Source organism: Musa acuminata, chromosome BXJ3-4, assembly GCF_036884655.1.
Source record: "Musa acuminata AAA Group cultivar baxijiao chromosome BXJ3-4, Cavendish_Baxijiao_AAA, whole genome shotgun sequence".
Lineage (NCBI taxonomy): Eukaryota > Viridiplantae > Streptophyta > Magnoliopsida > Zingiberales > Musaceae > Musa > Musa acuminata.
In genome coordinates this window covers 6,190,548-6,216,434 of record NC_088352.1, presented here as the reverse complement: position 1 = coordinate 6,216,434, position 25,887 = coordinate 6,190,548, and the positions used below count along the sequence as shown (strand labels likewise).

General features: G+C 40.1%; 1 protein-coding gene and 1 long non-coding RNA gene across 2 annotated transcripts; both read left to right on the top strand.

Moving 5' to 3' along the window:
- Positions 1-9,893: 9,893 nt before the first annotated feature.
- Positions 9,894-15,631, top strand: LOC135636579 (monoterpene synthase 8, chloroplastic-like). Its single transcript, XM_065148373.1, has 5 exons — positions 9,894-10,497; positions 14,347-14,565; positions 14,655-14,793; positions 14,879-15,124; positions 15,222-15,631. Exons 1-5 carry the CDS (start codon positions 10,139-10,141, stop codon positions 15,513-15,515), a joined length of 1,257 nt encoding a protein of 418 aa, XP_065004445.1. The 5' UTR covers positions 9,894-10,138; the 3' UTR covers positions 15,516-15,631.
- An 8,979-nt stretch (positions 15,632-24,610) lies between these two features.
- On the top strand, positions 24,611-25,887 carry LOC135635757 (uncharacterized). Its single transcript, XR_010495731.1, has 4 exons — positions 24,611-24,823; positions 24,916-25,054; positions 25,133-25,378; positions 25,478-25,887. It is a non-coding gene; the product is annotated as an uncharacterized LOC135635757 (long non-coding RNA).

Here is a 25,887-nt window from a genome sequence, read left to right as displayed (position 1 = left end):
GGTTTTTCCTACTGTTCATCATCATCTATATTTAAATAGGATATCCAGATCTGTGACCTTGCAGACATACTTGTAAAATTTTACCAGTAAACTCATATGGGATTTATGCATTGGTATCCATATCTTTTATTGTATAGGTTTCTGCAACTATTGTGTCCGATTTACCAATTTAACAAAGTATGAGTGAGTATTTTCCTCAGCAGAACCTGTGACAATGTTCCATAGCTGTACTGATACTAGTTCTATTAACTGGTGAAGTGATGTCCCATGGAGCAATTCAAAGAGGTGGAAATATGTAATTGTGTTAGTCTTTTGGTTTCGTGTGAGAGAAGAATAGGATGAAGAAATGGGAAGAGGAGGTAAAAAAGAAAAAATAAAGGAAGGGAAGAATAGGAGGCGGCGGCATACCAGATAGGAGTCACAGGCAGTAGCGTCATCGGGGGCGGAACAGGAGAGTGAAGACGGAAGAATGAGATGAAGAGGCATACGAGTCATTAATTTGGATTTTGATATGTTTAAAGAATATTGTATATATTTATCTTATAAATTAGTAACTTTTATATTTATCCTTTAGTTTCAGTAATCAACAAAAATTATGAAATATATTTGAGATTTTTAAAATGTGAATTTTATTGAACTAGTTAGTAATTACGATTGGTAAATTTTTTAAACAATCCAACACTACATGCATCATAGATTAATAGAGATCTTGACCACCCTAACCAAATGTTACCTTCATTATATTAAAAAAATTAAGATAATATTTTAGCTTGCAAAGACAAATTTAGTAATGTGAATTCCAGTTTAATTATCATCCCCCTTCCAAAATAAATTTCTCATCGGCCGATTTAAACCATCCATGAAGGATTCAGACACTCAAGAGACTGATAAAGGAGGGAGAGGGTAGCCTTCAATGCCGAGTTAATCAACATCACCTCACGGGCTTGATATGGTATTGCACCGTATCATGTCCCCTATTTATAACTATTGGAATGCAACATGCCCACATAGCAAGGGCAATTGTAGCACCAAGTACTTAAAACTGAAAATTTCCTTCTTTAATCTTGAAATAATTATAAGTTGTGATCCTCAAGTCCATACCAATATCAGAAAATAAATTTTAGATTTGTGAAAGTTAATCTTCTGATTAATAAGTGCCCATATATAAGATAAATATTGTTTTAGTAGAATAATAGGATCTTTTATTGGCATGAAAATAAAGCAAGATATTATGTATATGGCAAATCCTATAAGAGTTATTAAAGCTAAAATTAGTTTTTTTTTTTTATCAAGAAAGATATAAATTGAGTGGTGAGAATGGAATAGATAAGGAAGGCTGAGGTCTCCTTATCTAATGCTTAGGTAAGAGGGTAGCATTTAAGAAGAGTCTATATCTTCAAATCAATATTATGCTTAGCTCATGGGTTAGATTATGTGTAGTTACCTGGATCGAGTCATATCTGACCACATGAGTTGGGTCATGCTTGGTCATATAAGCTAGATCACGCTTGGTCAGATGGGTTATATTGTAATTAGTTATATGAGCTAGGTGCCATATAGGTTTAGTCATACTTGACTACATAGACTGGCCATAGAGATCATGCTCGGCTTCGTAATATAGGCTAGGTTGTGCCTAATCACATGGGTTGGACAATATCTAGTCATATAAACTAAGTTTTACTAATCACATATACTAAATCGTATCTAACTACATGAGTTAGGTCATGCCTGATAATATGGATTGGACCATACCTAATCATATTGTCACATACAAAGTTATAAATAGGGCGTTCGATGTAATACTCATTATGTTTGTGTCTTTCGATTTTGTTCATGCTTTGTATAGTATGCAGAGTGTTTGTAATAGGTTTGATAGCCCTATTTTGATTGACTTTTATGATTGTTTTATGCTTGTAAATATAAGTTATATGCAATAATCATGTAGAGGCAAAACTATCCAAAAATAAACCATCAAGACAGTTATTTTATAGATTTTTTAGCCCCACAAAGTGATGCGTTAGCTAACATAACTCTTATGAGCTATCTGAGTGGCACATGACTGGATGGGACATTGGGATAATATATAGAGCTAGTTCATTGCTTTGTTTCGTTATAGTGTTATATGAGCACATGCGGGGGCTTTTGGCTGCAACAATCCACCTTGGACCCTTTACGCACAACCATTCAAAGCTTACAAAATATATGATTGTAATTTGCCTTGCATATCAAGTATTTGCTGAAATGACTATTTGTGAGATCTCAAGTTAAACGTTTCCTCTAACCTATCTTCTTTTTATATGTTTTTAAGGAACCTTAAGAGGTTTCGGGGAGGTTGACTCTTTGCGGATGAACACGCAAGAGTATCACATGACTTATGCAAATCCAACTAAATTCATGACTATAGTATCAAAATAAGATAAGTACACTTAGAAATACTTGACATATAAACGTGGGGACCTAGTGAGATTGCGTTGAGGACAGTTAGTACGTGCAACCATTTGAAGGAAGCGAGCATTGAGATTTAGGGAAAGAGTCGCTTAGAGATGTGTGCATCCAAGATTAGCATTTAGATGAATGGTTAACCTTTCGTGTGAGAGGCATCACGAGGACAAGTAAACTGGGAAGAACGTATAGCACACAAAGGTTAGAATGGAAGAGTTTGAGCTACAGCTCGATATTGACAATCAAACTTAATGGTACTCAAGGCAAGAGGGGTACTTGGCAAAGGATGAGACCAAATAAGGTATGATAGGTTACTCATCGACTGAAATAGATATGCAATGCTTATAGAGGTGAAGAGAATTGCTAAGTCAAAGAATTCAGTGAATAACACGATTGCAAGGACTATGGATTTAAGGAGTGCATACTATGGTATCACAGAGGTAGGTCTTCCCTATGTGCATTGAATTTTACATTAAATGAAAACCTTGGTCATCAACATATGGTGGCCGTGTACCACCAAGGGAGAATTTAAGCAAAACTTCTTATATTCTAAATGTTTGATGCCAAAAAGTGCAAACACTTCGGGTGCCTCAGAAGTGTGACCAAAGAGCAGGTGAAAACTAATAACTAACTCAATGTATATAGTACAACCCTTAAGAAGGCGAACGAAGTCAAATAAATTTTACCTTCTTATCCCTTAAGAGAATGGGTAAAACTAAGTACCCTAGTTCTCTTATTTATCTTGTAGATGAGTTCTGCACATGTTCAAAAACATTTCAAAAAAAGTTAAAGACAACAATCATCAAATCCTCACTAGTGGTGATCGATTCTAAAGTAGATTATTCGCCTCATTTCCTAACATAATATTAATAAAAAGCAAAATTGATTTGAATCTAATTGGAGGTGATAACTAAGTAAAAGAGGAATCAATAGACAAATTTTATGGAGAAAAGACTTCAAAAGCTTCAATGTCTACTAGGTGATGCTCATTAAAGCTCCAATAACCTAATTCAAGTGGTCTAAGATGTTTGAGAGACTAACACACAACAAGAAAAATCTTTTCTTTTATCTGAGAGATTAGTAGGAACCAATAAAGATAAGCATAACTCGACCAACTCCACATTAGAGTTAAAGTCATTGGTGAGTTGGAATAATGTAGTGGATCACAATTCAACTACTCGATAACAACGACGGAGAGCAGTTAGGAGGTAAGAGGTGTGTTGCAACTAGAGTAAAAGATTGAAGATTTAGCAAAACCGAGGAGATACAACATCCACAAAAGCTTCAACGAGGATATTGAAGGAATAACTAAGGAAGAATATCATGGACAAAGTTATAAATATGGTGTTCAATGTAATACTTACATATGTATTTATCTTTCGATTTTGTTCATAGTATACAAAGCGCTTGTAGTAGGTTTTATAGTCTTATTTTGATTGACTTTTATGATCGTTTCAAGTTTGTAAATATAAGTTATGTGTAGTCATTGTGTAAAGGCAAAGTTGTTTAGAAATAAATCATTTAAGCAACCAATTTGAAGGTTTTCTAGCTCTATAGAGTAGTATAGAGTGTTAGTCAGCACAACACCTATGAACTACCCTATGACACGTGATTAGATAGGCTTTTCAAATGGTGTCAAGGATTGATTAGTTATCTTGTTCAAGTAGCAGTAATATCTACTCTGATGGATGTTGCAGATGGGACGTTAATGCAACGGGCAAACTTCCAGAGTACATGAAGATATGTTTTCTAGCCCTCTTCAACACTACAAATGACACCGCATACAATGTTATGAAAGCGAAGGGTCTGGACATAATTCCACACCTAAAAGAAGCATTAACATATCGATCCCATCCTCCCTCTTTTGTGTATCATCGATCATTCAGTTCCACTTTCTAAACAGTGCAACCCTTGGATTCAGTGGGCAGATGTATGCAAGGCACACATGGTGGAAGCAAGGTGGTACCACCAGGGCTACACACCCAATCTTGGAAGAGTACTTGGAGAACGCACTAGTATCGGTATCGGGTCCCCTGATATTGACTCTTGCTTATTGCACCAGTGACGATGTAAGTCAAGAGACCTTGGAAGACTTCCACAGCTGTCCTGAGATTGCAAGACGGTCATCCATGATCCTTCGACTTTGTGATGATTTGGGTACTTCCAAGGTATTTGAAATGCACCATAATTATCATTCGTTCATGGAATCATGGCGATAAAGAGTTCACACAGTTTCTCCTCTCTGCATCGGTTGTTTTTGTGCAGGACGAGCTTGAAAGAGGCGATGTGCCCAAATCTATCCAGTGTTACATGCATGAGAGCGGTTTATCGGAGTACGCGGCTCGTTACCATATCAGGCGATTGATTAGAGATCGAAGTTTCACTTCCCGTTTTGAGGAAAACATAAAAATGATGATCATTAATGTCCCTCGAATGGCCCAATGCATGTACCAATACGGAGATGGACATGGGAAACCCGGCCAAGTGATTGAGGATCGCATCAGGTCTTTGATAATTGAATCTATACTTTTGTAACAATGGAATTAAGGATAATATCGTGAAGCTATAAGTCTCCTCGTGATTTGTCCAAGCCTTTGATTAAGAAGATTCTTTAGGTGTGATCGCTCTTTTTATTCGGTAAAAGGTATTGATGATGTAATTCTAGTTAGTTGGTTGTGATAATTGATCTGTATCAGCGCTTTGGAACCAGAAAAAGTTTCTTTATGAAATTTTAAAGACAAAAACACCTAAAGTATGATTTATTTTATGCTACTAATTGAGATTGGATTTTTAATTTCTCTCAATCATTATTATTGACGGTCATATGAAAAGACCTACTTAATTGGATTTTTATTCTTAATATAATTAAGAATAAAACATTATTGGGTAAATTCTTTGAAAAAGCTTGTAAGTTACAGAATTGCTCATAGAACCGCTCTAACTGCCTAAAAAGATGATTTTGCCCTCGATATGTTGAAAAATTCCTGCCATAACCTAGCCGCCCCTCCGCCTGTGCCAGGCCTGGCCGCACCTCTACCTCACCGGCGGCCCCACTCCGCCTCGTGCATGGTCGCCCCAACTGCTCTCCGACCCTCACCATCGTCATTAGTCAGGAGGGCGAGTAGCCCCTACTTCCTTGCCCGTGGCTAACGGCGATGAGGGGGCACGAGGAGAGCGCGTCGGCAAGGAAGGGGCACGAGGAGGGTGTGTGAGACCACATCGGCGAGGAGGCTACATGGCCCCTGTCGGACCCCCCACCCTCACTGTTGTCGTTGGCCATGGAGGTGCCGCACAGTGCCTCCTACTCCCTTGCTCGCGCGAAGGCGGCGAGAGCCGCCGCTCGTCGCGGAGGTGCCGCGCAGCGTCGCCTGCGCCTCTGCTCACGCGAGGACGGCGACGACCGCTTTGTAGTAGGTCCTGCGGGGTTCGACGGGGGCCCACCTGTGGACTCCTCCGTCGGTGCATCAGAAGACTCAGGACTCGTTCAGTAAACGCATTCCACCTTTGGACTCTGCCGTCGGTGCGTCATCACGCTACTTCGTTCAATAAACGCGTTGGTAGTCACTCCATTACGCTACTTCGTCTAAGGTCGGTGCCAAATGACTGCTGCTCGCTGTCCCACACTGGCTCTGCATATTATTGTGGGTGGAAACAAAGTCTGCAAAGATGCTGCCAAACGCGCTCAGAGTGGACGAACCACTGGATCACGTATCATTATTGTCGGTGAACAAATGTGTTGTCAGCACGGTTGAGTGGGATGTCGAGGTTGATCGGGTCGCCACGATGGGGTGTTGATCGACGTTTCTTGGTGTGTCGATCCATGCATCATGTATGGTGAGCTGCATCTCTCCTTTTCCGAGGTAGTTGGTAGCTCGTCTTCATAAGATGACTGTCCCCTCAGGAATGAGTGCTGGTTGGCGTTGATCGGGATCCGGATCGATTGGTTGTACTCCTTCGTGCACTGGATGACAATTCTCGAATGGTGATAGATCATCTTCGTGAGGTGATCACGTTTTCCTATAAAAATGACCCCCGTCGAGTGATTCCCGATGAAACCCTTTTGACGAGCAAGTCAATCGAGTGATCAATTGATTTTGCTATTTTTTTTTCTCTCCTCCTGACCAGATGTCGGCCATAGGTCTTTATATAACTGTACGTGGGTTGATCGTACGTGGGTTGGCGTGGTGAACGTGCTTAGCAGTGTCTTAGTACGGATTCTGACTTAGTATTTCTTGAGATTCTCGAGACGTGACGTGTTGAATAATAACTTAATATGAATTCTGACTTAGCGTGTTTTGAGGGTCCAAATATGTCATTCCGATTATAAAATCTAGTCTCACATGATCATAATGAGGAGGCGTAACTCTCTCTGCAAGTATTTCTTATATCTCCGTGCGTGTCCGCCGGGAAAGAGGCGGGAAGTAGTTGCAGCATCATTAACATCTTTATCGTAGAAAGATAAGAACGAGGGCAAGGTGTCGCCCTGACCCATCACCAACCTGTAAGGCTGGTATCGAGATATTTATATTTAGACTGCCACATTCGATGTCCACATTGTGTTAGGAAACAAAAGCTTTCAAGATGCAAATTATAACTGTGAATTGGTACGCTATTAGCGTGGCATAAATGTTCTCCTATGCACTAAGAAAATGGGTCGTTTTTGTATTTATTTGTCTTCTTTTCTTTTTTGAACCCAACGGATTCGGTCAAATTGGACCCCAAACAATATAAATTAAATTTGGTTGTAAAAGATAAATTCAGTTGTATCTAACTGAACCAAATTGTTGTCACTTATTAATCCGAATGTGAGAGTTGCGGCTGAATTGTTGACACGTGCCAAGTTGATCAAATCAACTCCACGATTGAACTACTTTGAGTGACATCACTTGCCGCACTTGTAAATGGCCGGTGTTACCGATCAGAGGAAAGGAGCAGATAGAAAAAAATTGAAGAAAGCTGGGCATTTATACGACATGCCAACTCATCGAGCATCGTATTGGACATAATTGTTGCTCTAGTTATATATATGAACTTATCTCCATTATATATATATATATATATATATATATATATATATATATATATATAGAAGATAAAAAAAAAGGGTTTAGTAGAAACAACATCATGAGTGATTAAAGCCTTGTTCTTATCATGAATAGAAAGAGATACTCTTTTATTATAATATCCTTTTTCAAGCAAGTTGCTTTCATATCAGGAATATAGTGAATAACTAATGCATACTTGCTTCCAATTGCTAAGCTCAAGAAAAATATTATCTTTTCTCTTATTGATTTTTGTGATCAATTATCAACGGTAATGTTGGCAGAATAATTTATATTAATTTTAGCAAAGAGTTCCATGTAGCTGCTCATGTGATTGAAAGCACTTTTGTCTAGATACTAGATACCATATCATAGATTGACTATATTTTAAATCAGCATTAGCTATTAGTATAATAGGATTATCATTCGTTTCTTTTGTATTTGTAAAATTTGTATTATGACTTCCATTGTTAGGATTATAATAGCAATATGTAGTATAGTGGCCAAACTTATTGTAAACATAACATTGAATTTGAGAGTTGGGATTATGATAACATTTTGTAGCATAGTGGTTAAACTTCTTACTAATATAGCGTTGAATTTGAGATTTGTAGTACATCTCATATTTACCTCATCCACGACCTTGGCCTCGATCTCTTGGGCTTATATTGTCTCCTTCATTTTGGTTGTTTTGTACTACTTGAGTAGGTTGATCTCTTTCTCCTCGTTGTTATTCACGATCTCTACTTCATTATTTAGTTTATAGAGCTTGCTCTAATGACTTATCTTCTTATAAGCATTTGTTCATGTACTTGAAGAAAACTCTTTATTTGTTCCAAAAATAATTGTTTTCACTATTTGAATTCTTCAATTACCACAATAATAAAATCAAACTTCGGATCCCAAAGATCTTAAATATTTCTCCATTACTCTTTGATTATTAATTTGTTCACCATTTTTTCTCATTTGGTGAATAATATAAATGATATTATAGAAGTACTTTGAAATGGACATAAAGGTGCATTGTTGTAGTTTTTCAAAGTCAGCTCTTAAAGTTTAAAGTTTGTAGGCGGATCTTGTTCACCTTGTTTTTTTGTAAAGTGTTCCATGCCTCCTTTGATATCTTTGAGGAAGCAAGAATCTCAAACTTCATTTTGCTAAGGACTTAGTATATTGTGAATAAGGCATTCTTCTCTTTTCTTTGATGTTTGAGTTGTTTTATTGCTTCTTTATCCATTTGGATTTTTTCCTCCACACTAAGTTTAATAAAACCATCTTGTACAAGCTTCCACACATCAAGAGTGCTTAGAAGTGCCTTAATTTGTATACACCATAAATTATAGTGTTCCTTCATCAACAAGGAAATTTATGTTGAAAATGCACTCTAGGAAGTCATGAGTTAACTTGGCTCTCCGAATCAATTGAAGAAAGAAGTGGAGAGATTAGAACAAGTTATTTTGGACAAGGAAAGAAGGGTTTCTTGATGTATTTACTAAAACTTATACAACTCAATTGATTTCACAACACATATATTCGAAGGGATACAAATCATGACTTTATATAATCCAAGAAAATCTCTTTAACACAAATTAATTTCGAAATCCAAATTAAATTCTTTTTATCGTTTTAATGCCATTTTCTAATTTAATTTATACACGTATCGTATCATAAACGTGGTGCAGAAGTGAACACGTTGAACACGCTGACAGCAAATATACATTTGCATGGAAAACGAGGATGTGGAACTTGTGTGGATATAATGAAGCCGTCAGTAATAAACCCATCGCAACACTTCCATTACAAAGCCCATAAGATTCTCCGTCTTCTGCTCAGTGTTGTCCACCGAGCCAAATGGCTTTCTGCGCTTCTGCTCCGTCCTTCTGCAGTCTCATCGGTGCCCATCGGTGGACGTCGCCGTCCAAGGCTTCACCACGTCCATGCTTCCGACCACATATCCGGTGTGCTGCGCAGACTCCTCATCGGCGATCGGCTAATTACCAGCCAAGCTCGTGGAGTGACGAATACATCCAATCGCTAAGAAATGACACCAAGGTCGGTCTGCATGCAATCTGTAAGCCTGAGTTTTATCTATAGTTCGCACTGGTTACTCACTAGCTTTCATTAGGTGCAGGAGGATAACGCAACAAGGATGGGAAAACTGACGGCGGACGTGAAACAACTGATCTACATGAAGAAGGGAATCGAGGAGCAGCTTCAACTGATCGATCACCTGCAGCAGCTTGGGGTGTCGTATCACTTTAAGGAGGATATTAAGGATGCTTTATGGACAATATACCGTTCCATGGAAGAGGTGAACATGTTGCTGAAGGATAATCTTCATGCCACGGCTCTTATGTTCAGGCTTCTCAGAGAACATGGGTTTGCTGTTTCTGAAGGTGATTAAGCTGTATATCCTGCTTTACTCCTTTCTTGGCGACTGATACAGCATTGTCGCTGATGTACCTCATATATTGCTAGAACAATTACTTCCATAAAACTGAGACAACTAGAAATATGTCCAATTAGTCATAAATTATGCCACGTTAATAGCCTAACATACTAATGGAATTTTGTGTTTATTCTGTTCTATCATGGTGTCACAATCTAACTTGCACAAATTATGAGGATGGACTGAAGGTGTATTCTACCGATTTATGGATGAGAAGGGAAACTTGAAAGCCAGCCTTCGCCACCAGACTGAAGGATTGATGAGCTTGTACGAGGCTTCCCATCTTGCAAAGGAAGGAGAGCACGCGCTGGAAGAAGCTACGAACTTCACAACTAAACAGCTCAAGAGCCTCATGGAGGGATCACTTGAGCCTCATCTCAGGGAGCACGTAGGCCATGCCTTGGAGCTTCCATTGAACTGGAGGATGCCGAGGTTACAGACCAGGTGGTTCATAGAAGCATCCCAAAGGGAAGCGAAGATGAACCCTGTCCTGCTTGAATTGGCTAAGTTGGACTTCAACAGGGTTCAGATCATATATCAGAGGGAACTCAGAGAAGTGTCGAGGTATTTTGATCTTGCTTTACTTGAATCATGTCTTGTGCATTCTGCCCTCGTTTATGATGATGGGGATAAAAAGAGGAATAACCTTTGTATAGGAACAAATACTAGAAGACCAAAATACGCAGCGGAATAAAATGGAAACACAATCAAACAGAACACCAAGATATACGTGGAAAACCCCTTCAATGTGAAGGGTAAAAACCACGGGGCAAACTAGAGATAATCCACTATGAGAATAATGAATATACAAATCTCAATCTCTTGCCCAAAACCCTAGCAACAACCACAAGAGAATAACTGGGATACAAGGATCACGTCACTGCCCACAATATCTAAAACCTCCCCAAGTAATCACAGCAAGAGTCTACTGTAGATTTGATCTAACCTGAGATGAGAACACTGCTAGATGATTGTGAATAGTCTCTCTGCGTTGTCCTTGTCTTCTTCCCTTTCTTTCTCTTCCTTTTCCGCCTTGATCTCCTTCTTCTCTTTGGAATCCCGTGGCCTCCAAGATCTGCCTCGTTGCTGCCTTTTTATAGCCTTAATCTGCCTCTAAAACACAGCCACCATACCCCCCTAATCTTAATTAGGGTTAGGTTAAGAGAGGGTGTGGGCTGTGGGCTGATAAAGCCCACATGGGCTGAATATGGGCCATCAGCCCAACAACCTCTCCCTTCAGCCCATAAGGGAGGCTGTCCCATGACTCCTCAATGTGAAGCCATGCCGACCAACTGTCGGCATATCTCCTGTCTTTCTTTTGGTAAGGTCTTCGTTAACATGTCTGCTCCGTTGTCATCTGTATGAATTTTCTGAAGCTGCAACTGCTTCTCTTCAAATACATTTCGAATCCAGTGGTATCTGACATCTATATGCTTTGACTTGGAATGAAACATTGGGTTCTTACACAAATGGATGGCACTCTGGCTGTCACAATGCACCACATAATTTTCTTGTTTCATCCCCAATTCTTGTAAGAATTCTTTCATCCATAACATTTCTTTGCATACCTCTGTAGCAGCAATATATTCTGCTTCTGTGGTGGAGAGAGCAATACACCTTTGTAACCTGGATTGCCATGACACAGCTCCCCCTGTAAAAGTAAGTACATAACCTGAAGTAGACTTCCTCGTATCTATATCTCTGGCCATATCTGCATATGTGTAACCTGTCAACACAGGTGGTCCACCTCCAAAGCTTAAACAAACCTTAGAGCTCCCTCTGAGATATCTAAAAATCCACTTCACCGCTGCCCAGTGCTCTTTGCCTGGATTTGCAAGAAATCTGCTAGTAACACCCACTGCATATGCGATGTCCGGCCTCGTACATACCATTGCATACATTAAACTTCCAACTGCTGAAGCATAAGGAACCTTTTGCATTTTCTCCTTCTCCTCATCACTTGACGGACTCTGTTCTGAGCACAACTTGAAGTGACCTGCAAGAGGAGAACCAACTGGCTTAGCATTGCTCATACTAAATCTTTCCAATACCTTCTCGATGTATTTCTCCTGTGACAACCAAATCTTCTTGTTTTTCCTGTCACGAGAAATCTGCATGCCTAGTATTTGCTTTGCTGGCCCTATGTCCTTCATTGCAAAAGATTCACTAATTTCCTTATGCTCTGATACCAGTTGATGGGGATAAAAAGAGGAATAACCTTTGTATAGGAACAAATACTAGAAGACCAAAATACGCAGCGGAATAAAATGGAAACACAATCAAACAGAACACCAAGATATACGTGGAAAACCCCTTCAATGTGAAGGGTAAAAACCACGGGGCAAACTAGAGATAATCCACTATGAGAATAATGAATATACAAATCTCAATCTCTTGCCCAAAACCCTAGCAACAACCACAAGAGAATAACTGGGATACAAGGATCACGTCACTGCCCACAATATCTAAAACCTCCCCAAGTAATCACAGCAAGAGTCTACTGTAGATTTGATCTAACCTGAGATGAGAACACTGCTAGATGATTGTGAATAGTCTCTCTGCGTTGTCCTTGTCTTCTTCCCTTTCTTTCTCTTCCTTTTCCGCCTTGATCTCCTTCTTCTCTTTGGAATCCCGTGGCCTCCAAGATCTGCCTCGTTGCTGCCTTTTTATAGCCTTAATCTGCCTCTAAAACACAGCCACCATACCCCCCTAATCTTAATTAGGGTTAGGTTAAGAGAGGGTGTGGGCTGTGGGCTGATAAAGCCCACATGGGCTGAATATGGGCCATCAGCCCAACAACCTCTCCCTTCAGCCCATAAGGGAGGCTGTCCCATGACTCCTCAATGTGAAGCCATGCCGACCAACTGTCGGCATATCTCCTGTCTTTCTTTTGGTAAGGTCTTCGTTAACATGTCTGCTCCGTTGTCATCTGTATGAATTTTCTGAAGCTGCAACTGCTTCTCTTCAAATACATTTCGAATCCAGTGGTATCTGACATCTATATGCTTTGACTTGGAATGAAACATTGGGTTCTTACACAAATGGATGGCACTCTGGCTGTCACAATGCACCACATAATTTTCTTGTTTCATCCCCAATTCTTGTAAGAATTCTTTCATCCATAACATTTCTTTGCATACCTCTGTAGCAGCAATATATTCTGCTTCTGTGGTGGAGAGAGCAATACACCTTTGTAACCTGGATTGCCATGACACAGCTCCCCCTGTAAAAGTAAGTACATAACCTGAAGTAGACTTCCTCGTATCTATATCTCTGGCCATATCTGCATATGTGTAACCTGTCAACACAGGTGGTCCACCTCCAAAGCTTAAACAAACCTTAGAGCTCCCTCTGAGATATCTAAAAATCCACTTCACCGCTGCCCAGTGCTCTTTGCCTGGATTTGCAAGAAATCTGCTAGTAACACCCACTGCATATGCGATGTCCGGCCTCGTACATACCATTGCATACATTAAACTTCCAACTGCTGAAGCATAAGGAACCTTTTGCATTTTCTCCTTCTCCTCATCACTTGACGGACTCTGTTCTGAGCACAACTTGAAGTGACCTGCAAGAGGAGAACCAACTGGCTTAGCATTGCTCATACTAAATCTTTCCAATACCTTCTCGATGTATTTCTCCTGTGACAACCAAATCTTCTTGTTTTTCCTGTCACGAGAAATCTGCATGCCTAGTATTTGCTTTGCTGGCCCTATGTCCTTCATTGCAAAAGATTCACTAATTTCCTTATGCTCTGATACCAGTTGATGGGGATAAAAAGAGGAATAACCTTTGTATAGGAACAAATACTAGAAGACCAAAATACGCAGCGGAATAAAATGGAAACACAATCAAACAGAACACCAAGATATACGTGGAAAACCCCTTCAATGTGAAGGGTAAAAACCACGGGGCAAACTAGAGATAATCCACTATGAGAATAATGAATATACAAATCTCAATCTCTTGCCCAAAACCCTAGCAACAACCACAAGAGAATAACTGGGATACAAGGATCACGTCACTGCCCACAATATCTAAAACCTCCCCAAGTAATCACAGCAAGAGTCTACTGTAGATTTGATCTAACCTGAGATGAGAACACTGCTAGATGATTGTGAACAGTCTCTCTGCGTTGTCCTTGTCTTCTTCCCTTTCTTTCTCTTCCTTTTCTGCCTTGATCTCCTTCTTCTCTTTGGAATCCCGTGGCCTTGAAGATCTGCCTCGTTGCTGCCTTTTTATAGCCTTAATCTACCTCTAAAACGCAGCCACCACACCCCCTAATCTTAATTAGGGTTAGGTTAAAAGAGGGTGTGGGCTGTGGGCTGATAAAGCCCACATGGGCTGAATATGGGCCATCAGCCCAACATATGAACCATCAAACTTCAGCACAAACTTATGGCTATCTATCAGATGGTGGAGCAATGTTGGCCTGGCGCAGAGGCTTCCATTTTCCAGGGACAGGTTGATGGAGAACTATTTCTGGACGGTTGGCTGGGCTTTTGAGCCACAGTTTGCAAGATTCAGGGAGGCGCAGACAAAAGGGAACTGCCTGATAACAACAATAGATGATGTGTATGATGTTTACGGCACCATCGATGAGCTCGAGCTTTTCACGGATGCCGTCGAAAGGTAAACAACTCCTCCACGTCATGCATGTAGGAGGTGTTATTTCAACAGTCTTTGATTCCTGATAACATCTACTCTGATGGATGTTGCAGATGGGATGTTAATACAATGGACAAATTGCCAGAGTACATGAAGATATGTTTTCTAGCCCTCTTCAACACTACAAATGACACCGCGTACAATGTTATGAAAGAGAAGGGTCTGGATATAATTCCACACCTAAAAAAAGCAGTAACATATCGATCCCATCCCCCCTCTTTTGTGTATCGTCAATCATGCAGTTCCACGTTATAAGCAGTGCTACCGTTGGATTCAGTGGGCAGATCTATGCAAGGCATACATGGTGGAAGCAAGGTGGTACCACCAAGGCTACACACCCAATCTTGAAGAGTTCTTGGAGAACGCACTAGTATCGATATCGGGACTCCTGATATTGACTCTTGCTTATTGCACCAGTGACGATGTAAGTCAAGAGACCTTGGAAGACTTCCATAGCTGTCCTGAGATTGCAAGACGGTCATCCATGATCCTTCGACTTTGTGATGATTTGGGTACTTCCAAGGTATTTGAAATGCACCATAATTATCATTCGTTCATGGAATCATGGCAGTAAAGAGTTCACACAGTTTCTCCTCTCTCCATCGGTTGTTTTTGTGCAGGACGAGCTTGAAAGAGGCGATGTGCCCAAATCTATCCAGTGCTACATGCATGAGAGCGGTTTATCGGAGTATGCGGCTCGTGAGCATATAAGGCGATTGATTAGGGGGAATTGGAGAGCAATAAACGGAGATCGAAGTTTCACTTCGCGTTTTGAGGAAAACCTAAAAATGATAGCCATCAATATTCCTCGAATGGCCCATTGCATGTACCAATATGGAGATGGATATGGCAAACCCGATGGAGTGATCGAGGATCGCATCGGGTCTTTGTTTATTGAACCTATACTTCTGTAACAATGTAATTAAGGATAATATCGTGAAGCTATAATTCTCCTCGTGATTTGTCCAAGTCTTTGATCAAGTTTCTTTAGGTGTGATCACTCTATTTATTCTGTAAAAGGTATTTGATAGTGTAATTTTCGTTTGTTGGTTGTGATAATTGATCTGTATCTTTGTTTTAAAAGTAGAAAACTTTCTTTATTAACCATTAAAGGAAAAAAAAGCCTATAGTATATTTTATTTTATGCTACTCATTGAGATTGAATTTTTAATTTCTCTCAACTTTACTATGGACAGGGCACCTAAAAAGGATGATTTAATGGATCAACTGTTTACAATCACGTGGCATGGCCTAATTAAGAATAAAATAATATATTATTCGATAAATTCTTAGAAAAAATATATAAGTTTCATAATTTCTCTCAAAGCACTTCTAATAACGTGAAAAGATAATTTTACTTTTATTATTTTGAAAAAAAAAATATTATAGCCTTAGCCATACCTCCACCTATGCTAACCCTGCTAGTGCCTATGCCCTATTAGTGGCCCTCCTCCGCATCGTGCATAGTCATTCCAACTGCCCGCCCACCTTTATTTACATCGTTAGTCACGAGGGTAAGCTGCCCTCGCTTTTTTGCCTGTGGTTGATGGCGGGAAGGGGGCATGAGCATAGCACATCAGCAAAGAAGGGGCATGAGGAGGCTACGCGGCTTATGTCAGACCCCTTTGACCCTTGACCCTCATCATCATTGTTGGTTGTGGAGGTAATATGCAAAGTTGCTTGCGCCCTTGCTTGCGTGAGGGTGGCAAGGGTCGCTCTGTTACTAGTCCAACGAGGTGTGGTGGGAGCCACTATGCCTCCATCACTAGATTGGTCCAATGGAGGGGGCAACCGGTGGGGTGACAATGCGACAAGGGGTTGGGTGGACGACGGTGGTCGATCGAGGCAAGGTGGTCATTTAAAAAAAAAGGATGCTCCATGGTTTTTATTTTTTTTTCCAAACTTGGGGTACTATTTGGAAAATTATGAAACTTAGGGTTTTTTTTGAAAATTCGCCCTATATTATTTCCAAAACCATTTTATGAATGTGAGATTAATAAAAGATTGTAATACAATAGCGTAAGTTTCACGTGTTGGTGATCGTACAGGTGGACTTTCTTTATCTTTTATCCTTTAATATTGTCAGATTTGATCCTTAAACTAATAATTTTGTAACATTTTCTGATGTCATGTATAGTGTGATGTTGGTTGGTCTTGACTTTCTATAGGTCAATTGGTTATAGGATGGAAAGTTTCACTTGATTATATCAATTTTTTTCGTGAGATTTTATCACAAAACTGACTATAAATTTAAAATCTTTATGTATGCCTATAAGCTATTATGGTGAAATATAAAATGACTTGTGGTATCCGTAGATTCGCTTAACTCTATCATATGTGTTTCCATTCCCATCGGTGCTTAATGTACAGCCTACGATGCCGGCAATTCTTATGATCTCAATTTGGCTAAGACGAGACTCAAAGACAAATGCCATGTTAACTAGAGATATACGTAGCGGAATAAAATGGAAACACAATCAAACAAAACACCAAGATATATGTGGAAAACCCCTTCAATGTGAAGGGTAAAAATCACAGGGCAAACTAGAGATAATCCACTATGAGAATAATGAATATACAAATCTCAATCTCTTGCCCAAAACCCTAGCAACAACCACAAGAGAATAACTGGGATATAATGATTACGTCACTGCCCATAATATCTAAAACCTCCCCAAGTAATCACAACAAGAGTCTACTGTAGATTTGATCTAACCTGAGATGAGAACACTGCTAGATGATTGAGAACAGTCTCTCTGCGTTGTCCTTGTCTTCTTCCCTTTGTTTCTCTTGTTTTTCTGTCTTTTTCTTCTCTCTTTGTTGCTACGAGGAGGATGTGCTGTCTTTTTCTGCCTCTTTTCTGCTTCTAAAACGCAGCCACCACACCCCCCTTATATTGATCTAGGGTTAGATCAAAGGAGTGTGGATTATGGACTGATAAAGTTCATCATGAGCTGAACCCACTTTGGGCTTCCAGCCCAACAACGGATTGCAGTTGGTAGTACATCATGTCGTATCCGATAGACATAGTCACAATTCTCAATTCGGCCGATGTGATACTCGAGAGAAATGCGATGCTAATTGGTATGACCTGATTGATGGATGACGGTTGGTAGTAGTACGTCATGTCGTATGCGATAAATATTGATGTTCATGTTTAGACTGCCACATGAAATGTCCACTTTGTGGTGGGAAACAAAAGCTTTGGACATGCACGATATAATTGTGTGAAGTACGACACTACTAACGTGGCATAAACGTTCCCCATTCACTAACGGGATGGGTCGTTTTTGCATTTATTTGTCTTATTTTATTTTTTCGACCCAATGGATTCCATCAAATTGGTCCCCAAATAACCTATTTTGTTATATTCAATCGTAGAAGCAACATCATGTTCTTAGTCATTTTCACATGAGTGATTAAAGTCTTGTTCTTATCATGAATATATAATATGTTATTTTAATATCATATTCTTTTTCAATCAATAGATCTAAGCTTAAAATATTATTTTTTTATATCAAAAACATAATAAACATATAAATGCATACTTGCTTTTCATTACTAAGCTCAAGAAAAATATTACCTTTGTCTCTTATCGATCTTTGTGATCAATTATCAAATATGCCACGTTGTCCATTTGACATCCAAGTTTCGTTCACATCCAAACTTACCCTCCCAAACGTTTCAGAGCACACACTATTATCATAATTATTAATTTGAAAAAAATGAAGTACAATTGCACAGCTTCACATATTTGTGATCATACAAGTGGCCTCTCCTTATCATTTTATGAATGCGAGATTAATAATAGATTGTAGTACAATAGCGTAAGCTTCATATGTTGGTGATCATACAGGTGGACGTTCTTATCTGTTATCCTTTACTATTGTTAGATGTGATCCTTCACCTAATGATTCTTGTAACATTTTCTGATGTCATATATAGTGTGATGTCGGTTATAGGATGGAGAGATCCACTCATCTGTGTCACTAGTTTTTCAGTTCTTTTAGATGGACTTGAATAGTTAACGTACAGCACCACACCAATAAGTTACTTGAGTAGTTAACGTACAGCAAATGGGAACGCTAAAGGATCGAGGCCATGGGCTTGTCCTAATGGTGTCGAATTTCATCAAATCAACTCCTTGAATGAACTACTTTGTAAAGTGGCTTCTTCCACTATGATTCCAGAGATACTTTTTGGACACTTGGAATTACATTTGGTGGCCGCTTACCATTCTGCTTGTGAATCTCGTTTTAGGGTGGTCGGACGTAGGTCGAGAGGCACGAGAACCTCGTTACTGAATCCATCCTGTTTTCACCGCCTCTGGCACTATAAATCCAACGCCATCACCGCCATTACAAAGCCCATCAGATTCTCTATCTTCTACTAAACACTGTTGTTCACCGAGCCAAATGGCTTTCTACTCTTCTGCTCCATCCTTCTGCCGTAGATCGATCGGTGCCCATCGGTGGACTGCCCCCTGCAAGCCTTCACCCCGTCGATGCCTCCTACTACCAACCCGGTGTACTGCACAGATTCCTTCTCCTCGGCGATCGACTAATTACCAGCCAGCCAAGCTCGTGGAGTGACGAATACATCCGATTGATAAAAATTAAACGAAGAATATAGAAAGATAGAAATCGTAGAAGAAACTATGAAATGTATAAGATGTAATTGTCTAGTTCATTTTGATAGTGAGCTCTTGATAGCTATTTATACACACTCAGCAGAGAGGTTATACACATTCAGCATAGAGGATTTTTCTCAACTGTTTAGAGATTTCCTCAACTGTCTTGAGGAAATATTATCTGCTTATCATGCCCTCGCAAGATTGAGCTTCCATCAAGGATGGCGATCTTGGACCGATAAGATGAAAAAAATTTACGGGCGAGACGCTTTGTGAGTGAGTCTGCTAGTTGATCAGTTGTATGTACGTGAGAAACACGGAGTTGATGTCTGACAACTTGATCTCGCACGAAGTGGAAGTAATGGCTATGTGTTTCATGCGGGAATGAAACATTGGATTAGCACATAAGTAGGTAGCTCCAATATTATCACAGTATATTGTATGAATAACTGTAGAGTTGACGTTGAGTTCCTTAAGCAGATTTGTGACCCAATTGAGTTCAGCAGCGGTGGTGGCGATGGCACGATATTCAGCTTCAGTTGTAGATCGTGCAACCGTCTTTTATTTTTTAAAACTCCAACTGATTGGAGTAGCTCAAAGGAAGACAATGTATCCTGACATAAATGTTCTATCATCAAAGTTCCCTGCCCAATCAGCATCAGCAAAGGCATGGAGTTGGAGTGAAGTATTTTTGCAAAGAAAAATACCTTGATTAAGAGTCCCTTTAAGATACCGCAAAATTCATTTGACCGCAGACCAATTCATTTGGTCGATGCATGAATTGCGATAATTTATTGACGACAAATGAAATATTTGGACGGGTGAGAGCCAAGTACTGTAAGGAGCCAAGGACTTGTTGATATAATCTGTAGCAGGACTTCCATCACATAATTTAAGCGATTCACTAGTAAAGAGAGGAGTTGTAACCTCTTTCGCATCTTGCTTGTTTGTCTTTGATAATAAATCTTGAATATACTTTCTTTGTGATAGGAAGAGACCTGAAGGTGTAAATGTTGCTTCCACTCTATTGGACCTGTCTGTCCTCAGTTACCATGTACCTATAGTCCCTCATCCTGCAGACAAGGCATACATGATAAACACACGTAGTTCAAAACAGCGCAGCAAGCCAATCGCCCCCATGATGTCACGTTAATAGCCTAACATACTAATGGAATTTTGTGTTTATTCTGTTATATCATGGTGTTACAATCTAACTTGCACAAATTATGTAGATGGACTGAAGGTGTATTCTACCAATTTATGGACGAGAAGGGAAACTTGAAAGCCAGCCTTCGCCACCAGACTGAAGGATTGGTGAGCTTGTACGAGGCTTCCCATCTTGCAAAGGAAGGAGAGCACGCGCTGGAAGAAGCTATGAACTTCACAACTAAACAACTCAAGAGCCTCATGATGGGGATATAAAGAGGAATAACCTTTGTATATGAACAAATACTAGAAGACCATAATACGCAGCGGAATAAAATGAAAACACAATCAAACAAAACACCAAGATATACGTGGAAAACCCCTTCAATGTGAAGGGTAAAAACTATGGGGCAAACTAGAGATAATCCACTATGAGAATAATGAATATACAAATCTCAATCTCTTGCCCAAAACCCTAGCAACAACCATAAGAGAATAACTGGGATACAAGGATCACGTCACTGCCCACAATATCTAAAACCTCCCCAAGTAATCACAGCAAGAGTCTACTGTAGATTTGATCTAACCTGAGATGAGAACACTGCTAGATGATTGAGAACAGTCTCTCTGCGTTGTCCTTGTCTTCTTCCCTTTCTTTCTCTTCCTTTTCTGCCTTGTTCTCCTTCTTCTCTTTGGAAACTCGTGGTCCTTCTAGATCTGCCTCGTTGCTGCCTTTTTATAACCTTTTTCTGCTTCTAAAACGCAGCCACCACACCCCCCTAATCTTAATTAGGGTTAGGTTAAGAGGGGGTGTGGGCTGTGGGCTGCCCTAGCCCACATGGGCTGAATATGGGCTATCAGCCCAACAACCTCCCCCTTCAGCCCATAAGGGAGGCTGTCCTATGACTCCTCAATGTGAAGTCATGCCGACCAACTATCGGCATATCTCATGTCTTTCTTTTGGTAAGGTCTTCGTCAACATGTCTGCAGGTAAATCAACATCAGGCTCTACACTATTTTCCTGCACATCTCCCCCATCACTCTGATATACTGGAGGAATAACTGGGTCACAATTTGCTAATCCTTCTACAGAAGTCTTGGCTGGTGTCTTCTTCTTCAAATCCTCAAAGGTTTGATCCTCAAAGAAGACCACATCTCTGCTCTTGAACATCTTCTGCTTTTCTGGATCCCAAAGCATGTAACCAAACTGATCAGGTGAGTAACCAAGAAAAATACATTCTTTAGACTTACCATCCAGCTTGGACCTCTCATTATCTGGAACATGTGCAAATGCATGACAACCAAACACTCTCAAATGCCTGTAGGAAACATCTTTCCCTTACCATACATGCTCTGCAACATCACCATCTAGGGTTGTACATGGTGATAAGTTGATCACATCAATTGCAGTCCTCAAAGCCTCATCCCAAAACCTTTTGGGTAGCTTGGCCTGTGAAAGCATACATCTGATCTTTTCCATTATGGTGTGGTTCATCCTTTCTGCAATTGCATTATGCTGAGGTGTACCAGGAACTATCATCTCATGTTGGATCTCATGTGACCTGCAATAGTCATTAAACAATCCCGTATACTCACCACCATTATCTGATCTTATGCATTTCAATTTCCTTTCTGTCTCCCTTTCAACCCTGACATGAAACTCTTTGAAGACATTAATAACCTGATCTTTGGTCTTCAAAGCATAAGCCCAAACTTTCCTGAAAAAATCATCTATAAAAGTGACAACATAAAGTGCACCACTTATACCAAGAACATCAACAGATCCACCAAGAGTTTTTGTCCTCAAAGGACCACATACATCTGTATAAACACGGTCTAAGGCATACATTTTTCTAGACAAAGCAGAACTAGCAAATGAAACTCTATGTTGTTTACCAATCAAACAATCAATACAAGGGTTCAGATGTATACCTTTGAGATCTGGCAATACCTCTCTCTTAGAAAGAGCTTGCAGCCCCTTCTCGCTCATGTGTCCCAATCGCCTATGCCACAACTCCATACTGAAGTCTTTCTCTGTAGCATTTAACTACTCACCATAAGCTTTAGCTTGCAACCTGTACAAAGTATGACATTTCTTTCCACTAGCTATAACAAGAGAACCCTTACTGAGCTTCCATTGCCCTATGTGAAATCTGCTTTCATACTCTTCATCATCTAGTCTTCCAACTGAAATTAAATTCAGCCTCAAGTCAACCACATGCCTCATATCCTTAAGTACCAACTTGCAGCGAAGGTTGCTCTTTAAATGGATATCACCCATGCCAACAATATCTGTTGTGCCATAGTTGCCCATCTTGACAACTCCAAAGTTTCCAGACCTGTATGTAACAAAAAACTCCCTCCGTGGTGTAGCATGATAAGAAGCACCTGTGTCAATCACCCACTCAAGATTCTAACACACACAAGAAAAAATATCATCAAAAGGAGACAAAATCAAATAATCACCACCCTGCACTGTAGCTATAGTATTATCCTTTGACTCTGTAGACTCCACTTCTTTTCCCTTTTTCTTGTTCTTCTTAGGTTGCTTACATTGGTTCTTGTAATGTCTTTTCTCACCACAGTTATAGCAAACAATATCTTTTCTTGATCTTGACTTGCTCTTACCTATACGTGAACTGCTTCTAGACTTTGACCTTCCTCTGTTCTCTGAGATAAGTGCCTGTGAATCATTCTGAGATGTTGCCGAACTCTTTCTTCTCAACTCCTCATTCAACAAACTGCTTGTTACTTGACTTATAGTGACAATACCATCTGGCGCAGAATTACTAAGGGAAACCACTAGTGTCTCCCAACTTTCTGGTAATGAACTGAGAAGTAACAATGCCTGCAACTCATCATCAAGAGACATTTTCATAGAGGATAACTGGTTAGTAATACTCTGCATTTCATTCAAATGCTCAGCAATAGAAGCACCCTCTCTATATTTTAGGTTCACAAGTTTTCTGATCAAAAAAACTTTGTTGCTAGCTGTTTTTCTTTCATAGAGACTTTCCAATTTTTTCCAAAGAGAATATGCAGAAATTTCAGTAGAAATATGATGAAAGACACTATCATCAAGCCACTGTCTAATAAACCCAATTATTTTTCGATCTAACCTCTTCCACTCATAGTTGTAGGTTTTGCACTATCCCCCTACAAAAGTCCATACAAATCCTTGCAATACAAGAGATCTTCCATTCTTGGTTTCCATATCATCCAATTGTTTCCATTCAAACTAATCATGCGAGAAATATTACTGGCCTCCATGTTCAAATACAAAAATTAAATCACCAAAACCCTGCTTTGATACCAGTTGATGGGGATATAAAGAGGAATAACCTTTGTATATGAACAAATACTAGAAGACCATAATACGCAGCGGAATAAAATTGAAACACAATCAAACAAAACACCAAGATATACGTGGAAAACCCCTTCAATGTGAAGGGTAAAAACCACGGGGCAAACTAGAGATAATCCACTATGAGAATAATGAATATACAAATCTTAATCTCTTGCCCAAAACCCTAGTAACAACCACAAGAGAATAACTGGGATACAAGGATCACGTCACTGCCCACAATATCTAAAACCTCCCCAAGTAATCACAGCAAGAGTCTACTGTAGATTTGATCTAACCGGAGATAGGAACACTACTAGATGATTGAGAACAGTCTCTCTGCGTTGTCCTTGTCTTCTTCCCTTTCTTTCTCTTCCTTTTCTGCCTTGTTCTCCTTCTTCTCTTTGGAAACTCGTGGCCCTTCTAGATCTGCCTCGTTGTTACCTTTTTATAACCTTTTTCTACTTCTAAAACGTAGCCACCACACCCTCTAATCTTAATTATGATTAGGTTAAAAGGGGGTGTGGGCTGCCCTAGCCCACATGGGCTGAATATGAGCTATTAGCCCGACACCACATGGAGGGATCACTTAGAGCCTCATCTCAGGGAGCACGTAGCCCATGCCTTGGAGCTTCCATTGAACTGGAGGATGCCGAGGTTACAGACCAGGTGGTTCATAGAAGCATCCCAAAGGGAAGCGAAGATGAACCCTGTCCTACTTGAATTGGCTAAGTTGGACTTCAACAGGGTTCAGATCATATATCAGAGGGAACTCAGAGAAGTGTCGTGGTATTTTGAGCTTGCTTTACTTGAATCATGTCTTGTGCATTCTGCCCTCGTTTATGAACCAGCAAAATTCAGCACAAACTTATGGCTATCGATCAGGTGGTGGAACAATCTTGGCCTGGCGCAGAGGCTTCCATTTTCAAGGGACAGGTTGGTGGAGAACTATTTCTGGACTGTTGGCTGGGTTTTTGAGCCACAGTTTGGTAGATGCAGGGAGCTGCACACGAAGGCAAACTGCTTTATAGTAACATTAGATGATGTGTATGATATTTACGGCACCATGATGAGCTCGAGCTCTTCACGGATGCTGTCGATAGGTGATGAATAACTCCTCCACGTCATGCATGCAAGAGATAAAATTTCAACTATCTTTGATTCTTGACAACTTCTACTCTGATGGATGTTGCAGATGGGATGTTAATGAAATGGACAAACTTCCAGAGTATATGAGGATATGTTTTCTAGCCCTCTTCAACACTACAAATGACATCGCATACAATGTTCAGAAAGAGAAGGGACTGGACATAATTCCACACCTAAAAAAAGCAGTAACATATCGATCCCTTCCTCTTTTGTGCATCAATCATGCAGTTCCACTTTCGAAGGAGTAATATTCTTGGTTTCAGTGGGCAGATCTATTGAAGACATTCACGGTGGAAGCGAGGTGGTACCACCAAGGCTACACACCCAATCTTGGAGAGTACTTGGAGAACGCACTGGTATCGGTATCAGTTCCCCTAATACTGACTCTTGCTTATTGCACCAGTGACGATTTAACTCAGGAGGCCTTGGATGATTTCCAAAGCTGCCCTGAGTTTGCAAGATGGCCGTCCATGATTTTTCGACTTTGTGATGATTTGGGTACTTCCACGGTATGAGAATTGCTCCATACTTAAATCATTCGTTCATGAAACGAACGTAATAAATAGTTCACACAGTTTCTCCTCTCTGCATCGGTTGTTTTTGTGCAGGACGAGCTTGAAAGAGGCGATGTATCCAAATCTATCCAGTGCTACATGCATGAGACCGGTGTGTCGGAGGACGCGGCTCGTAGGCATATCAGGGGATTAATCAAGGGGAATTGGAGAGCAATAAACGGAGATCGAAGTTTCACTTCGCGTTTTGAGGAAAACCTAAAAATGATGGCCACCAATATCCCTCGAATGGCCCAATGCATGTATCAGTACGGAGACGGACTCGGTAAACCCGGCCAAGTAACGAACGACCGCATCAGGTCTTTATTACTTGAACCTATACCGCTGTAACAATTTAATTATGGATAATATAGGGAATCTGTACTCGAAATTAGTCTCGTCATGAATTGTTCGAGTCTTCGATTAGGTTTCTTTGGGTGTGATCAGTCAATTGATGGTGTGATTCT

Excerpts from the sequence above, each read along its gene's own strand:
- LOC135636579 (XM_065148373.1), top strand. The coding sequence starts at position 10,139 with ATGGATGAGAAGGGAAACTTGAAAGCCAGCCTTCGCCACCAGACTGAA. Across the intron at positions 14,794-14,878 it reads TTCCACACCTAAAAAAAGCA|TGGGCAGATCTATGCAAGGC; the intron begins GTAACATATCGA and ends CGTTGGATTCAG. Across the intron at positions 15,125-15,221 it reads ATGATTTGGGTACTTCCAAG|GACGAGCTTGAAAGAGGCGA; the intron begins GTATTTGAAATG and ends GTTTTTGTGCAG.